At 52.0% G+C, this 16,256-nt stretch overlaps 2 protein-coding genes across 2 annotated transcripts; one reads left to right on the top strand and one right to left on the bottom strand.

The window, feature by feature from the left end:
• Positions 1–3,213: 3,213 nt before the first annotated feature.
• COCSUDRAFT_67190 (hypothetical protein) lies at positions 3,214–12,026 on the bottom strand (the record flags this gene model as incomplete). The annotated part of the gene is made up of 20 exons (XM_005645187.1): positions 3,214–3,647; positions 3,792–3,897; positions 4,216–4,345; positions 4,919–5,157; positions 5,490–5,582; positions 5,897–6,052; positions 6,377–6,476; positions 6,661–6,784; positions 6,949–7,060; positions 8,346–8,438; positions 8,765–8,875; positions 9,403–9,528; positions 9,690–9,724; positions 9,847–9,976; positions 10,161–10,292; positions 10,456–10,557; positions 10,803–10,996; positions 11,298–11,448; positions 11,706–11,816; positions 11,958–12,026. The coding sequence occupies 20 exons, from the start codon at positions 12,024–12,026 to the stop codon at positions 3,214–3,216; spliced, it is 2,748 nt and encodes a 915-aa protein (XP_005645244.1).
• Positions 12,027–12,458: 432 nt separating this feature from the next.
• Positions 12,459–15,676, top strand: COCSUDRAFT_54200 (hypothetical protein). Its single transcript, XM_005645188.1, has 7 exons — positions 12,459–12,645; positions 13,014–13,163; positions 13,374–13,497; positions 13,687–13,933; positions 14,397–14,511; positions 14,909–15,064; positions 15,417–15,676. The coding sequence occupies exons 1-7, from the start codon at positions 12,589–12,591 to the stop codon at positions 15,552–15,554; spliced, it is 987 nt and encodes a 328-aa protein (XP_005645245.1). The 5' UTR covers positions 12,459–12,588; the 3' UTR covers positions 15,555–15,676.
• Positions 15,677–16,256: the final 580 nt, after the last annotated feature.

A 16,256-nucleotide genomic window follows, 5' to 3' on the forward strand; every position in this document is an offset into this window, starting at 1 on the left:
CAGATTAGACGCAGCGTTGATAGTGAAAGAACCTGCCCCTGATGCCTTTGGGCTGCTGATGCCTACTGCTGCAGTGCTTAATAGATCTCCTCCAGCTGAAAAGGGGGGTCTCAGGATCTGCTCGTGTTGATCGTCTAATTTCCGAGCTGGTTGTGTGCCTGCAAAATCACCAGTGGCAAGTGAACGTCAGGGGCGTCAATCAGAGCGTGCTTGCACCTGCGCTTTTTTGTCAGAATGTCAAGGAACAAGAACAAGGGGTAACAAGAGGTCTGAGTGGGTGCCTGAATGGGTTGACGTTCCTGGTTGGCTGGCTGCACGCACAGCAGGGCATCTGTGGGAAGCTGACCACGCTTGTACTGGGGAGGGGTCTCCTTGCGGGCAGGATGGCTGTCCAGAGAATACAAATTCCTTTCCTGCTACAGATGTAGGTATGTGTTCGTCAGAGACGGGCTGAGTGTCCATCCCAGCTGCTATTTCCACCCCTGGCTTAATGGAGCTGTAGGGAGCTGGGGGTCTCCAAGGAATGCAGAACGCACAATTAGGTCAGCAGGTGTTCTGGGAGAATGATAGCCGATTAAGATTGCAAGTTCGCGCCTTCAAACATGACCTTCCTAAGCGATGTATATAACAATATGTGCATGCAGTGCTTGCTTTTGGGGGGATGGCCTGAATAACTCTCACTCATCCTTTCACCTCTGACTTCAGCTCATTTGGGATCCTGCCGTTCAGTCGTATACAGGTCGACGAGCATTCCTAAGCCCTCTACATGCTCCACAAGAATAAGTGATGTCCACAACGATCTTGAATGGCAAAAGCAGCTGCAAAGCGCCTCTAACACTTCTAATCGTTTTTGAAAGCTACAAAATCGCTGAGCAAGTCTACAGTAGACTGTCTACTAAAGACGAGAAGAAGTGGACGCAAGCCTAGTAACGGAGCTGGCAGAGTTGCCAAGTTTGGATTCGGAAGTCTTATTTTAAATTATTCTCGCACATGCAACATGTGCAACAGATTGCCTTTGTCTGCAAAGATTTATACGTGGTGGTCTCAATCCTTCAGCAGAGACACTGACTTTGCATCAGCTGTACTGTTCTGAGAGCGATCCTCCTTGGGATCAATAGGTAGGGACGACTAGTCAGTCGTCGATCAAAGGATCCGCACTCTATGGCGTCCTACTCACCTTTGCTGTCGCATATGACGCATCGAACCCTGCCAACACCGTGGATTCCAGTGAAGCACTCCTCCAGCAGCGGTGTAGCACCATCTACAAGGCACTGCAGACACACACATGTCTTAAGAAGGGCCTTAACGCTTCGAACACCAGATGGTAATGCCAAAGAGTTCTATCAAGTGCGTTCATGCCTTGGCAAGCTCCTTTTCTCTCTGCAGGTGCACCAGACTTGCTGACATCCTAGTCTCTCAGGCTTTCTTTCCGTCCAGGATACGATCAGCATAGGAAGCTCCAGCACGGCTGACTTCCGCATAAATGGCCCAAACGTTGCTTCAGAGCATGCACAATTGGCCCAGAGGAGTGGGCGCACCTTCTGCACTGCTCTGGTGGGAGAGGAGGATGACCTCACAAGCAGCACGTACACTTGGCTGAATGGCGATCAGATCAGGAAAGGTGATCTCCGCAGATAGCTTTACACTGGTCTTCTACAGGCCGTGAGCATGTATGATGCACCCTGGATTGCACAGTACCTGTCAATCTCCTGATGCTCTCATGGGATAGGACTGCGGCAAACATGGATCCACTTTTGCTCTCTAGATCTCAAGATATGGTTACCAGGGCAGCATGACATGCCCTTGATAACTGCTTGGCAACCATGGTGCTGCCTCTCCTGCTTCAAGACAAGGGGATCTGAAAGCTTCAGTATCATCATTTAAAGTCTGGTGCAATGCAGGCGTGGCATATGTAGTGGCGCCAGAGACAAAACTTGCTTTTGGGGAGCATGGGAATGTCTGTGTGGTGGACTTTACGGAGAGCAGTGGAAACAGCGCAATTTTTGAGACATTGCTGAAAGGCATGGCGGCCGGAGCGAGTGATGATGTGAAGAAGCAAGTTCTGGACAGCCTTGACAAATGAATGTGTATAAAATGTGCAAAATTCTAGCATGCAGGAGTCCGAAGAATACTGTTTCTGGAAGGGCTGCTGCTGTTTCAAGCTGCTTCAAAGCACAAGTGTAAGGGGCAAAAACAAATATGCTGGTATTTTCAAGGCCTTTTATATATGTCAACGAGCCTAATGTGGGTTCCCTTCAGGGAAGAATAAATACCACAATCTTGACCACAATATCAGGACAATATAAACACTTCAGACGATATGCATACCACAACAGTCTCTCTCACACTTTGCAGCACATTCTGTTCCAAAAGTTGCTCTGGTTCTATACTGCCTTGGTAGCATTTCTTCTCAATTCAAGACTCCAACATCGATGCCTACTTACTATGACTCAAGGTTGCAGTAAGGATGTGCAGATTATTGCACATCACCAAGCGAGACATGTCATCATCAAAGATGAGCTCATGCTTTGCTGCTCTCCCATCGCTGATATCTGCATTAGTCTAACGTTTCTCTTGCTGTTCAAATACTGAACAACCAACAATCGTCAACATACAGCAAAGGGAGTTCCCTGCATTACAGCTGGTTTCCGACAAGCCAATGATTCATCTATTACGGTGTATACAGGTGCCGTGAGCTTTGCAGCTCGCCAGCATGTTCTTATGTGCCAAGCTTCCCCTGCAGTGCACAGGAGCTTGGCAGTTCCCATATGTTGGTTTCTGCGTCTCTCGTGCGTGTGCCACTCGTGCGTGTGACACAACCCTTGACACAAAGGGTGCCTTGCCATGAGGCAGAATGACACAACCTGCTGTCAAAGTAGTACGGAACTACATCTGCCCACCTACGGTGGCAACATCCAGATATATCCCTCTATCAGAGATATAGATGTGCCTGCATCAAATGGTGATAGCTGGCAGGAATAATACGAGTGTCTGCGCGGCAATCAGCTGCTCTGTTCCTGTCCTCTCCTCTTATTGCGCCCACACATAAGAACGGCAGCAGGGCACAGCATGAAAAATGCCACAGTAGTTAATGCAGCGCAGAGCATGAAACCCTTGCATGCGGTGCAGATAGGATGCACAACAATGAACCCGCAACATGCGCCCAATTAAACAGGGCGCAACAAATACCCACACGTTGCCTCTCTCTTGAGTTCACCCGCTGGAGGGAGCCACCCGCTGACCCCACCCTTCCAAGGGATTCTTCAATTTCGGCAGCTGCAGGCCGAGGAAGCTTCCCTGCTGCTTCTGCAACGGCTTCACTGCATCTCCAGGGCTGGCCGAAGCTTCCCTACATGTGCTCTCAGCTGGGCCCTTCCCCCAAACCGGCCACTGGAATTGCCCAGCAGTGTTCTGCTTCTGGGCTGGCTCGGCAGTGACACTAAATTTCTGCACTGGTGTGGGTGCCAGGCTGCCTGCCTCCATCTTGCTCATCGCTGGGGTGGCATTGGGCAACGATGGCAGGGGCTCGGCAGTCCTCGCTGGAACGGACGAGGCTTCCTTGGAGGCGGCCTCATTTGGCCACTGCTGCGCGAAGGGGTTCTGTATTTGCGGCAGCTTCCAGTTCCACGGTAGCTGCATCCCGGGCCCTGCAGCAAAGCGCCAACAGCATTGGTGAGCACCAATGGGATCAAAGGGCATGCAGGGGCGACCATACCCGTGATGTATATAGCATGCTTAGCATCATATGGGTATAAAAATAACATTAAAAGACATTGGGTGTGTCACTCTACCTTGCTGCTGGGTATCTTCGGCTGCGGTGCTCTGAACGGTGGCGCCAGAGGCTGGCCTGCGCTTGACGCTCCTCCTGAGGTCCTTCACCAGCAGCTCAGCATCCACCTGTGTGGCAAGAGACGAACGGATTCACATACATAGCCTCATCATACACAGGTCAATCTCTCTATCACAGCCATCCTTGACTCGTCCTTGCAGAGGGCGCATGCTTGCTAGGCATACAACAAGGCCAATTGTTACGTACACTCTGCCACTTCGAGTGCATCACCATTCACTCAGAGCCATCACCATGTCGACCTGTCAAGAGATGATTTATGGCACCCGTTCACCGCAACTGAGGCACCCAACACATGATAATCACAACACCAGAACAGCTGTTGAAATTCTCAGATTCTCGGAAGCTGTGTCACTGCCAGGCTGGACTGGAGCGGTGGCCACCACCTTTTGCAGGTGGGCGTTGATGTCCTCGACATCAAGGGTGACTGCATGCTCCAGCTCATGCAGCGCTTGCTCCTTTTCGCCCATGCGCGCCAAGCTGCGCCCGATCTCCACCCTGCATGCCACCCGCATCAGCCTACCCTGACAATGCGCAACTGCAGCCGCTATGCTGCCGCTATGGACAAGCGTTGCTCCTGTCATTTGGGTGCATCTGGACACTTGCAGCAAATGGCCCTGGCACGCCCAGATGGCAAAGAGCACGCAGGCCAATAGCGAAAGCAAGGCGATCGGAAGACTAAAGAGCCTTACATCTGAGATTGTCTGTGCCTGTTGATAGCTTAAAGGTACAAGGTGTCCCTAGCACTCGTGCTCACAGCCCCACAGGCATCACATTGCTCAAGCATTCTGTCGCGTTTTAGCCTTGACATGAGAAGCGGCACAATGACAGAGATTTTGCTACACGCAGCTTGTTAAAGCTGTCAAGGAACAGCGTCTTCCTGCCAGATGAGGCAGAGGTGCAGCACCGGTGCACAAGAAGTTGATCACTGCATCTGTCTTGGAGCTTTTGAGCAATGCCACGGTGAAAGACCAGAAACACTGTAAAATAGGGCGCCCCTATCTCTATTGGCATTTGTCAAGCACAGCAATGTCCCAGTAAGATGGCGAAAATAAGTGCGGAACGGCGCACCGGTGCACGAGGCGGGCAGGGTTGAGCTCTGCGGCGCGGCGGTAATAACGCAGTGCTTCGGTGTGGCTGCCGGTGGCGAGGTCGGTGCCGTACATGAGGCGAATGAGCGCGCGCACGATTCCATTGATGTTGGCCATCTCCCAGTGCCAGCGGCCCATTAGGTGATTCGCCAGGTCATCGGCCGGCTCTTTCTCCAACGCTCTCACCGCATGCTCCCGCGCCTCCTTCGCCAGCCGCACCTGCCGCATGAGCACGAATTCGAATTCAAAATTCAAACTTCGAACCTTCAAATTCAAAATACCTGGAAAAGCCACTCTGTGCTGGTTGAGTCGGGGTGTGCTGGGTCCATGAGCACGCGTGTTTGAACCCATCTGACATGTGACATCAAAAGATCAATGTGCATCGGTGTGAACAAGCTTGCCAATTTCATCTGTGCGCCCGCACACACTGAAAGCATGCAACAGCACAACAAAAAGGTGTCAGGCGTGCCCATGGTGGTACTTTGGGCTATGAGCGGAAGGTAAAAAGAACTCCTTTAAAAATAAGTGTGGACCAGGAGGCTGAGGCAGACCTTGGTCTTGTTGTCTGAGAAGACAGCCATGCGGCCCATGCTGATGCAGCACGCCACGTGTGGCAGCGCCCTTGCCGGCGACATGCTGATCGCCTGCCACAAAAATAATGCAAAGATGCTGGTCACTCATTTGCTCAGTGCTTAGCTCCCCAATTGGAGGGCAGACAAAAACATGCTCATAGTAATGCGTAGAAGTACAGCCTAGCAACATCAGACTGCCCCCTTCGTTTCACAGGACTGCACACATGAAATTCTGCTGTGCAGTCCCTATCATTGCATTGCTCCGACGCTCCTTCAAGCAGAAATACTAACTCCACACACCATTAAAACCACTGTAGAAGTTGTCTGCAACTTGTCTCGTCATGGAAAGTCTCATCGTGGAAAGAGGCGAAGCATCCCCCGCCCACCTGATTGGCAAACTCGATGGCCTTCAGGTTGACGTCAAGCTTGTCCTGGACCGTCAGGCGTTCTTTGTGGATCTCGTCCAGGTAGCACACATCAGACCACGCCTTGGCTGCCAGGCACAGCGTGTCCGGCGTGTTCGGCACAAGCTTGTTCGCATCCTGCGCGCAGCACATGATATTGCTGGCTGACTGATAGGGCTCCCACCGACGAGACCAACTGCCGTGAGTGTGTGATGGATACTGCATGCAGACTTCAGAGAGTAGTCCTGCCCGGTGGGGTGGTTTGCTTGTGGTTCATTGAGAGCCATTGGCGAGGATATCAACAGCAAAGACTCTAGGTCCTGTTTGACAGATTCAACCCCCAGATATCTGCAGAGAGAACATCAAATTGAGTCCTTCTTGTCAGGCTAGAAGGTCGCTCTTCTTTGAATTAAGGAAAGATCTTTGAGCAGTGGACATGAGGAAGACAGCTGTGCAGATTACCTCGTAGCAGCGCAGTGCTGCCCTCACATCCATCTCACGCTCATACTCCTTCCCCTTCTTGATCAGCGCCTCTGCAGTCGCTTTCGCGCCCCCAATGCGGCTGCACCACAGGCAAGAATTCAATTCCATTGCCCAATGCACACTCCCTTGTCCTGTCCTCGATCAAAGAGGCCTTCCATTGTTGCCAGAAGCAGAGCTCCCCATTCTGGCAACAGGACTTCCCCAAATCTAGTATGTAGGAGTGCTGAGCAGCAGTGCTGTCATACACAGGCAAGAGGGCTCACAAGATGCCGTTTTCGTTGTGCGGGCCTCGTCGCCGCTTGCGCTGCCAAGGAAAGGCCAGCTTCAGTGGGTTGTGGTGCTCCTCGCCCCTCTCCTTTGCTCGCTTTGCCTGCTTGCGCAGCTCCCCTGTGCAGGGAACGAGGTCCGTAACTAAGATGTCCATGCCTTAGTAAATGAAAGACTGGTCTTGCAAACCATAAGGAGTTTGTCAGCGTGAGTAGGAACTGCAAGCGATGCGGTTGCCCTGATTGTGATGATATTGTAGAAAGGTATGGGCAGTATATGCACACCTTCCTCCTTCATTTTGGCATGGTGCTCCTTTATCCTGTTTCCAATCCTGCCCACCTTTCCCACGACTGCAGCTCCCAATAGTATGGCAGCCCTGTGAACATTATTCCTGGCCTGCATAGCAACGACAGAGAGGTCAGCACATTCAGGGTCCTCCTGTGTAGTCTGGCTTCCGCAGCAACGATGCTGGACCTCCCAAAGCTTGCTGCAGAGCATTAGTGGACAAAGGCGATCACTGAGTGGGGCAACAAGGTTCCCACACACCTGGACTGCCACTATGACACCCTCATCCTCGACGAGCAATGGGGCCTTTTTGGATGTCGCCTCTCGAGTCCTCTCAGATACCGGCTGCTTTTGGAAAGCAGAATGCTTTGCATGCAACGGCTCACGAGGCAGAGGTAGCCCCAAGGGGTGCGATTGAAGGTGCTGCTGCAGCCTCTGCACTCCCTCAGAAACGGATGCGAGGATCTGCTGCGGTTTGCATGGGAGCGCCAAGATATCTCGGGAATCCTTTTTCATAGCTCCGACTGAGACGCTGGGCAAGAAAGCTGATCTTCAGTAGAAAGCTTGCTCTGCTGACTGGGCGAAAGGGGTGACTGGTTCAGCACAAATGACCATCTGTCGAGCCCATGCTACACAGTCAAAGACAATCCAATACAACGACGTCCTAGCGTGTTGTGCAGAATCTTGGGCGGTTTTCTGATCAGAACTCAAGCAAGTCAAACTCGATCTTATCTGCAGAACACTGATCGGCGCGGCACAACAGCTGCCGGGTCCTGAACCCGTGCAACAGCTTTATTCTAGAAAAGTCTACGGATAATTCCCACGGACGCCGGGAATACGCTTCGCAGAATTCTTTTGGGCCAAGTCGCGGACCAGCTGCACTGCAGGTCCTGCAATTCGGGCAGCTTTGGCAGCTGGGCAGGAAGGTGGGCAGCTCACCACCCCCCTCCACGATCTGACTAGACACGCTCTTCTGACTTTGTGGGCTTTAGAAAATCTTCATCCTGATTACATTACCGTGGAGCTGAAGCTCCTCTCGTGAACATCAATGCATATTGACATCCTGAGAGCTTGCTTCAGCATTTGCATGCATACATATGTCACAAGCCGCTTGTTCATGATCACTGAGGGCATCACACTCAGGGCTTCAGGCATAAGCAAGGTGCTGAGTTATATTATCGTATACAGTGATTACCCACAGTAGCCTTCACGCAAGTCTTCATAGTCTGCCAGCTGTGCAGATCTGACCTCAGGCTGATCTGAGTGGTGACGCTCAAACCACAACCTTGGTCTAATCTTTGGTTGTGGTGATGATCATGAATACACAGTGCGGCATGGCCCCTTGGCTTCCAGCAGGAACTCCAGCCTGAATCCCCTTGGAGTCTTGCCCAGGCACAGTCAGGACAATGAGATTGGCCGGCACGCCGTTCAAAGTCCCCAAGTCCACCAAGGCGCCCATTTTCTTCTTGTCCATTTCAAGCGCCAGTGCCTGCACACCAATATCCAAAATTTGTTAATCACCATGTCAAGTCGTGCCTACTTTTCCTGCCTTTCCTACCAGGTGCTTTCCTGTCTTGCAGGTCAGGCTGGCACTTTAGAGTCCAGCTGATGTACACTCCAGTTGATTACGAACTGGCCAGCAGGGGGTACCAAATGCTGCAGAGGGTATTATGGGTCAACGCGTCCTCCACCCCTTTGCCAATGCATAGGTTCTGCGCAAGCTGCTTCTTGACCTCACGTTCTCAATTATGACCTACTGCGATGTGTGCTCAGAGTGGTTTTTGAGAGCAAGAGAGCTGCAGAGGTGAGACTCACCTTCCCTGTCTCCTCCAGCTCGATGATGTTCAGAACCCCCCTCTGAAGGCCCCTGCCTCGATCCTTTACAAGATGGTTCAGGTCTGCCCTGTTGGTCAGCTTGTTGATCACCTGCGCAACGAGTGCATCAGTCATGGGTCTGCATGCTTATGTGGTAGCCAGGTGGGACCCTGTGCTCTAAGCCCATGAGATGCAGTTCAATCCCTCAGTGTGCGCTGTTCACAAACAAACGTCCCGGGGAGATGTACACTGAAGGGGATTTGCTGTAAAGTGCTCACCAGATTCTGTGGCCAATTCGATCCAAGGCCAGGGGGAATGTGATGGCTGTGATCGATGACAGCCGTGCAAGTCCAGAGCTTCCGAGTAGGTCCCTTGCTCAGTTTCTCGCCGAGCAGCATGGTCCCCTGAGAAGTGAAGCACAGAATTAGTCTCTGTATCGTTTACAAGGAGCTCCAAAATAAGGGGATGGAGCCCCTACAGTCTGCTCAGGCGTTTGGCCCTGATTTTTCAATGTAGTTGAAACAAGCAGCCCTTTAGACTGACACATGAAGGACCAGGCCCAAGACGTGCTTGCTTCTGCCATCAGGACATTTCTCTCTGCACCAGAAGCCATAGCATCAGATTTGGCAACAGAGTACCTTCCAAATGGGTGTTCGCTGTCTCTGGGGCTGCCCTGCCGCTGCAGGGGCTCCTTGTGATGGCTGCATGTAACCCTGTGGCGTGGGCAGTGGTGGCACGCCCAACGCGCTGTGCTGTGCCTGACCCTGTGATCATTACCTATCAGTCAACGAAAGGCAACTTCCACCAGACCCTCAAGAAGGGCTTGCAATTTAGAATTGCAAGCATTGTGACAAACTTGACTTGAGAAAACTGTGCCAGTGCATTTCTGTGCGTTTAAAGATGAAACTTCATGTTGTCTATGTACCTGTGTTCCGGGAGCTGCTCCGCCAAAATGTGCACCTGCACCAAAGTGCTGTGTTAATGTTGTTTGCTAACCGCTGTCACTGCAAAAAAACAAGAACCAAATGCAAAAGCAAGACAGAGAATTCTATGCAGGCACAAGGCATGATTGGAGGCGCCACCTGGAGTGGTATGCCTGGGAGCTGACCCCTGTGGCAGCTGCACTGTGATATGTGCTGAGGCGCTGAGCTCGGTTGCAGCCGACTGCGATGTCTTTGAAAGTCCCTCACTGCTGTTCTGCACCTGCTTCACCTGCAGCCATGCATGCCTTGCCTGAGCGATGCCAAACTCCTTGAGTGAATGCCTCACCCCAGGACAGAATCTTGACCTCTCACATTGGCACCCGCCGCGAAGTTCAGAAGGGGACAATGCTAGACTGAGAATATGCATGGATCCATGCATGGAAACATGCGTAAGACAAAACAGAGGGTCACACCGGTGCATGTGTTGGCGGGGCCGCCGATTGGATGGAGGCTTTCGCCTTGGGCCACTTTGGAGAGATGCAGCACATCACATCTGGGCTGATGTCGACCAAACAGGCCTTCACCTCGTTCATGTTCCGCATGTCCTGCCAATTCAGACGAGTCAGCTCGTCAGAAGTGCAATTGCTGTCTCCTTCTTTGGTCAAAATCAAGAGGGAAATGCTAATCAGGTCAAACACTCAGTACACGTTTCCTTGCTCCTTTTATTTGTGAGGCAGGAGGTGCATGAAAGCATGGACTGGAACTCACATGAGCAAGTGCAAATGCTCTGATAAGCCGCTGGTGCAATACTTTATTCCCCTGCACCTGACCTGCCACAAAGTTGAAGTCTGCTCCATGGTTTTTTAGCGCCTGCAGATGCACAGTATGTGATATGTCCATCCCAGGCCCAGGGACTCCATTGACACATCGCGTAGTCAAGTTCAGGTGACCATCTGTTCCTGACAGCTAAGATCCTTTTCCAAGCACAGCATAGCATTAAGGCTTGCAGCGACACCTGTATTTCTGCAGCAAGCCCAGGGTCATGTAACGGATGTGCATCTCCAATGGCTCTCTCATGTGAGTCATTCATGTGATGCAGATGAGACACATGTCACCTGGCAGATCTCAAAGTGGCTCGCCAAGCCATCCATGACCTTGCAGTCTGCTGGGTATGGCCAGGGCACATAGAGTCGGGAAGGCTCTGAAGCCACGCAGACTATGACCCGGTTGTGGGTTGGGCCCTGCTGCGAGCCAGGCTGACAGGTGCGCGCAGCTGTCTGCAGTAAGTACACCGCCTCTGACAAGGCCTCTGCAGCAACCCCACAGCTCGTCACCTGACTGATGGCCAACCTCGGGGTATCCCTGGAATTTAATGATCTATTCTTCCCTGAGTATCCTGTCTGCCCTCAAAGCTCCCACTGACATTGATATAAAGAGACAGATATAAGATGGAAACCCCCGGCACTCGTGCAGCGGGCAGAGTATATGACATTAAAGAGATAATAACATGCCTGGATGTTTGGTCGAGGTGTGTTCTGTGGATGACACACATGCTATCCTTGGAGCGTGCCATGCATGCCATGCACACATGTATGGAATAAGGCCCTTACCTGCCAGCAGCGGTTGTGGCACTGGGGCGCCTTCTGATGGCTGGATGGCATCTAGCCACTGGGAAAAGACATGCAGGTTCTGCGTCCATCCGCTCCGCTCGATGGGGCACTGGCTCCACGGTGTGGCGGAGCCGCAGATGACCAGCGCAAGCTGTCACATGCACACGCTGCTTAGCTGGACTTTGATACATGCTGTGCTTCTCTAGGTCAAGGACTTTACAAGCACAGCATGCATCATAGTCAATGATTCTCAAGATTCCCTGTAGTATTATCGCTACAGAAGTAATGATGCAGGTTGCGCGTTTGACAAGACAAAGAAAACACAACAGATGACAGCACAACGGGTGGTACAGAACAAAATTCAACAAGAAAGGCAGGAGGCGGCCTTCTTGCGGGACCTGGTCACACCTCAACTTGTGGCTCAGATACACTACTAGTCCTGCTCTCAAGGTCTTTCAGGATAGGATCCAAGCAGTATGTCCTGATGTCCTGCCAAAAGGGAAACATCGCTGCTGTGCCCTGCAGAGAACATAAGTGCGTTTGGCCCACTTAAATGTACAGATGAATATCAATCATTTATGACAGCACATGTCAGCAGCAGTATAAAGGGTCAGAGCCAACTATCAAGACACGCCATGGACGATGGCGTGTGCTCTTCACCTCCACAACGAAGCATATGCGCTCCAGCACAGGCACAGGACTGCTCTGTAAAGTTGGTGCAGGGATCATCAGCTATATTTTGCATCTAGATCTAATCACAGTTTAGGAGAGATCCCAGTCCTCTCTCTCAACCATGATACACAGAATTGGCCAATGAGCCTCGAGCAATGCACACCCATCACTTCATAAGTTGGTGCATAGAAGTCATAAGATCAAGGTCGATTGCAGCCCCATGCTACTACACGAGAACTTTCTTGATCATCAGGTGCATGGGGAAAGATCTCGAAGGGACGAGAAGACGGGGAAGATCAGACCACACATTCACAATGCAGCCTTCCCAAAATGATCGCCGAGGGCTACAGAAGAAAGGACTACTCTGTCTCGAAACGACCATTTCTCCGAGACCATGAGGGCATGAAACCCTGCAGGGAACCCTTCATGGAAGCTGCTCGTGCAAAACCACAGCGTGATTTTTTTCTTTGTTCTTAAAATTGAGGATCGGTGGATTCAATTTCGAGTGGCATCGTTGCTATTTAGCTTGACGTCAACGGAACAGCTTGCAAAGTTTCTCCCTGCCATCCCTTTGCATCAGACAAGAAGTCAGGCGCAGCCGCTTAGCAAGAAAAGCGCCATGGCGGAGACCATTGAAGACGAAGGATTTTGCTTGACACCTCCTGTCACGCTCCAGGTAAGCGACAGGCTCAGCTGGCCACTGTTTCAGAGAACCGCCTGAAGCATGACATTGTCTGCTGCCGAAAACTGCACTGCGAAGATCCGATGGCGCTCAGAAACAGCTTCATAATGTGCTCTTGATTTCTTGATGCGCCAGATCTCTTCTGTCGGACAGTTCATGTCAGCCAGGCGACAATCATCCTGCAGATGTGGGCATCTTGTTATGTAGTTATCATTCTCATAACGATGCCAAAATTCCTGTTTTTCCTTTTACAAGCATTTCCAGTACATAGATGTCAACGCAAACGCAATAGCGAAGCATCTGGAAGCGAAGATTTGGTTTACGCTGCCTGACTTTAAGCCTTGTTTTCCTTGCAAATACAGAAAAGTGTGGAGTACATGGAGACTCCAGAGCCATTCGTGGGCCGATCGAAGCCACAAAATGTCACCTTTGTGGACAACACAGCAGCCACTGCGACGGCTACACTCTCTGTGGCTCAGGCCAAAGGAGTCTCGAGCCTGCAGTGGCGGCAGGTCAGCTCTTTTTATTCTTCTCTCTTTGCCCCCTTCCAAAACCATTGTCATTAAAAGGCCATGCCCACGGTGACTTGCGATTGCTCAGAAGGTGCTATTGTGCACTCCCCCAGCTGGAGTGGGCATCACGTGCTGTTCTTAGGGCTGGTGCTGCACAGAGTGTTCCTGAGGATCTTTGAAATGCAAGCAATGCTGCCTTGCTCCCTGCAGGTGCAGGATGTGCTGAGGTGGCGCAACCCAGCAGTCAGCGCGCTGGCCTTCCTGCTGGGCGGCTTCTGCTGCCTGGCTGGCGAGTACATCATCAGCGGCAACCACACCGTGACTCCCCTGAAGGGTGCGCGCCAAAACCTGTAAAATTTGATGTGGCACTTCTGCTATGCCCGGGAGAGGCATCATATGCATCAAACCTTCCACCACTCTCGTGCAGCTATCTCATAATGGTGTTACATGGGCCATTTCGGCTCCCAGCAATAATTGAAGCACATTTATGCCTTGCTGAAGTACCATCCCATTGTTCGTGCAGCAATCTCCTACTGCATCCTGTTCGACCTGGGACTCAACACGGTCCGTTCAATGGTCAGCGCACAGTGGCAGGACAAGGCGGCCTGGGGCAGCAGCAGCCTGATTAAGACCGCAGCAGAGACCGCCAAGGTTGCTGTGCTGAAAGTGGCCGACCTCCATGACCAGTTCCTGGCTGCGCGCGACCCCTTGCTGACTCTGCGCATCGCCTCTGCTGTCTCCGCGCTGTCTGTCCTGGGCGGTATCTTCAGGTGAGCAGATCACTGCTGTGCTGCTGCTATGACTTGGTGTCATGTTTCAGCGTGCCTCTGTGCTCACTCTGCACATTGCCTCTGCCGTCTCAGTGCTGTCTGTGCTGGGGCAGCGTCAGGTGCGCTTGCCGAGCATTGGGAGGTACTGTTGCGCTCGTCCAGAATGGCGACATCCTTCAATTTAGTGGCGTGTAGCACAGCTGTGGGGACATAGCGTATTGTAATTTGGCAAGAAATATCACACTGTACTGTTGAGTATTGGCAGGGCTGTAAACTGGAAGCAATTCGAGAGCCATTTGGGTCTTGAAAGTGGAGAAAGTTTGTTCTCCACTTTCTTCTTGAGCTATGCAGCTTTGATTCTACCGTTTCAGGGCATGCATGTAGCCCAGCATAAGAAAATGCAGAGGTCTACAGTCAGAGACAACGCATGGTGAAGGGATGTTTATGTGTGATGTGCATGCAGCTTCTGGCGGCTGGTGAGCCTGGCATTCTTCGGGGCCTTTGCTGCGGGCGCTGTATACGAGACATACGGCAAAGAGATCACCTCCTTCCTCCAGACTGCAACGACTCAGATCAAGGTGCCCATTGCACAATCCATGCTGCACATCCTATGGAAACAGTGATGCTCTCTCTGACTATGCTGCATCAATGCCAAGCTCTGCTGGAACAAAGGCTGAAGCCAATGTTGCATTGCCACAGGCTTTGATCTTGTGATGGCATCTCAAATCCGCGCAACAATCCATGCCTGCTTGCTGACAGAGGATGCTGATGCCTTCTGGCACTGCTAACGTAGGACGGTTATTCACAACGGCACCCAAATTGACCCCCATAGTCCCTTGCGCTGCCGATTACATACAATTATACCCTCACAGGAGCCCGCTCTGCATACGGCATTCATCCTCTGAAATGACAAAATAAGTCACTGGGTCTGCTGGATCACAAAAACAAGTCACATGAGACTGCTGGGGTGTGCAGGAGCGGTGGCAGGCACTGGCACTCTCTCGCAGGCACAAGGCGGTCGCTCTCACAGTGGCACTGTGGATCCTGTGGGTAAACGTCAACTGGGCGGCTCGCGCTCAAGCCCTGCTGCTGGGCGCCCTGACTGTCCGCTGCAACCTCAAGCCTGCCGAGGTGCGGCTGAGCCCCTGTCGTGGTCATAATTAGCTGCACCTTCCTATAGAATACAGCATGTCCGGCATCTTCCCAGATCTGTTTTGAAAAATACAAAAAACCCCGCTGTTCTTGTCGAATAGGCATTTATAAGTAGTGATGCCTGGACTTCTCAAGTGACTTCTGTTGTGTTTACCCTTACCAGCAAGGAATTGAAAGGCATTAGCGCGCTGCAAGGCCCATTGGATGCTGGCACCCTTGCTCAGGCTGCTGCACCACACAGTTCTCTCTGCCCACGCCCCACGCACTCAATAGACTGGAGTCTGTGACAATCAAGGATGGATGGTGAGATTGACTGCTGGCTGTGGCGCAGGTGAACGCGATCATTTCCCACGCGGAGCCGTACATGCACAGCGCAAAGAAGCGCGCACGGCGCATGTCGGTGGTGGCCACCGACTTTGTGCGGCGCCAAAGCATGGGGCTGACGCAGACAAAGTCGCACGACAAGTGAGGCCGCTGCACCGCCTCTCTGCAGTCAGAGGTCCTTGCAGCGCTACAAGAAGGTTGCGGCTGGATTTTTGTTCACTTTGTGCACCATCACAGCATGGTGTTGAATCCTGTCCAAGCTGCACTACAAATGAGGCGGCCGCACCGCTTCTCTGCACGCACCTCTGCATTCAAGGGTCTTTGCAGCGCTCCAGGAATGTAGCTCTCTGGCGTTTGTAACCAGATGACCGCTAGGTGGGGTTCCCCCGTTGCAGCATGCATACGAGGAATGCATTGTGTGAATTCTCTGGAATCTTAAGTCCTCAGATGACCTCTACGTGGGGCAATCCGATATAGCACATGACATGCACAGCAGGGATGCTGGAAGACAGTCCTGACTTGGGGCACTGGGTCACGTTGAATTCTGGCACTGCGGCTGAATTGTGTTATCCGCAGCTGCCCTGCGGTCACTAGTCTTGGATCAGCTCTTGATGGAAGGCATGGCAGCTGCAGCTGCTGCAGTGTGCGCTGCTGAGCATGCTTTGGTGTCTTGAAGGATGTACAGTACAGTATGATGACTATGCAGGTAGCGCAAGTGCATGTTGTCTGGTGCATGGGTTGAGAGTGTCCAGCTGAGTCGAACCATAGCGTTGCGGCAGGATTGCTGATGTGTGCTGTACATCGTGATTGGCACCTCGGCATGGAAGCACGCAGCCTGTAAGCTTGC

This window comes from Coccomyxa subellipsoidea, assembly GCF_000258705.1.
Source record: "Coccomyxa subellipsoidea C-169, whole genome shotgun sequence".
In the NCBI taxonomy this organism is placed as follows: Eukaryota; Viridiplantae; Chlorophyta; class Trebouxiophyceae; family Coccomyxaceae; genus Coccomyxa; species Coccomyxa subellipsoidea.